The sequence below is a fragment of the Seriola lalandi genome, unplaced genomic scaffold (genome assembly GCF_002814215.2).
Source record: "Seriola lalandi dorsalis isolate HSWRI2012SDOR001 ecotype SW California unplaced genomic scaffold, Sedor1 jcf7180001973377, whole genome shotgun sequence".
NCBI classification, from domain to species: domain Eukaryota; kingdom Metazoa; phylum Chordata; class Actinopteri; order Carangiformes; family Carangidae; genus Seriola; species Seriola lalandi.
In genome coordinates, this window is record NW_019444043.1 from 1 (window position 1) to 1,503 (window position 1,503).

General features: G+C 40.7%; 1 protein-coding gene across 1 annotated transcript; it reads left to right on the forward strand.

The window, feature by feature from the left end:
* Positions 1–105: 105 nt before the first annotated feature.
* On the forward strand, positions 106–1,455 carry LOC111651912 (serine/threonine-protein kinase ULK1-like; the record flags this gene model as incomplete). The annotated part of the gene is made up of 4 exons (XM_023401985.2): positions 106–197; positions 352–517; positions 753–807; positions 907–1,455. Coding segments are annotated over 4 exons (404 nt in total), but the record flags the coding sequence as incomplete, so codon positions are not given.
* Positions 1,456–1,503: the final 48 nt, after the last annotated feature.

Consider the following 1,503-nt stretch of genomic DNA (forward strand, 5'->3'; position numbering starts at 1 on the left):
TTATATTATAGTAGCTGCCAAGTAGACTTTTGTTTCTATTTCTCACCAAAATGCATTGTGTGTATCCTTGAGTTTTCTAACAAATATGTTTATTTTTTGCTACAGTAACTCCAACTGTGACCATGACCTGCTTCCCAAGCTCTGCATCAGCCAGCTCTTGTAGCAGCTCTTCCACATCTCATCTCGCCTCACCACCGGTTTGTGTTTATTATTTCTGTATTATTTCCCTGTTTCTCTTTGTTTCTCTCTCTGTGCCTGGGTAATGACACTGTGTTTTTATGTGAAGCCTAAGAAACCTTTTGTGCTTCCTTTCTTCGTTTATCTCCTACTTTCTGTCTCTGTGCCCTGCAGCAGTCTCTTGCTGAGGTTCAGCATTTGCGTGCCAAAGCTCTGGCCTCTCCTACCCAGGAGGCCACTGGTTTTCTCCTCAAGGACTCGTCTGGAGGGGGCGGCAGCAGCAAGAACTCCTCCTCCTGTGACACAGATGACTTTGTCATGGTGCCTGCTCACTTCACGAGTAAGAAAACACTTTTTATTTCATGGGATCCCTACCTAAATGGCCAAGGCAGCTGTGCATTGTCCTAGCTTTGGCTCCATTATTTTGAAAGTGTGTTTTTTCAGACTGGCTTTTATGTGGCATATTCAGCATTTTTTAGACATCCCTTCTCTGTTGTTCTTTTAATAGAAATACTTGGGAAATCCTCTTTTCACTCCACTTTGATTTTGCTGTTTTTATTTTTCGGGCTTTCCAGCAGGTGAGCTGACATGTGAGAGTAAAGTGCTGCAGGACAGCCTGATGAACAGTGGGTAAGAAGTCAAGGATTGGCCAACACCTGTATTACACAAATGTAATGTTTTTTTCTCAGTTTGTGTCAGTTTCTATTTCTGTTTCTCCACTTTAATCAGCTCTCTTCTGGCATCTGCTGGTCTGTGTAGCCAAGCCAAAACACCCCCACACTCACCTTCCTACAGTGGCTCTCCAAGTCCTGTCAGGTAACAGCACAAAGCTGAATGTTTGGTTGTGGTCATACATGTTGTGCTATGTAGCTCAGAGGTCATGACACTATCAGGAAATGGTTAATGGCAGCATGTTGCAGTCATATCAATATTACATTGAAATATAAATGATCAAAAATTACTCATATTATGGGCTATGTATGTGTGAATCATGTTACTCCTTTAAGTCGAGTGGAATTGCATGTTGAGAATAGTTCCAGTGTTCAAGTAACATTAGATCTCAGTGTATCATCTGCATAAATATATTATATTATGAATATTGAAAGTTTTGAAATTATTGCAGAATTTTTAGAATCAGGAAAATTATATAAAGAATTGAACAGACCATGCTATCCTTACAAACAATGTACAAGTTTGGCAGTATTGTCTGTAACACTGAGCATCTGAAAGCAGTAAACTTGTCTGTGTCCTCACACACACACACACACACACACACACACACACACACACACACACACACACACATACACATACTAACTCCTCTCT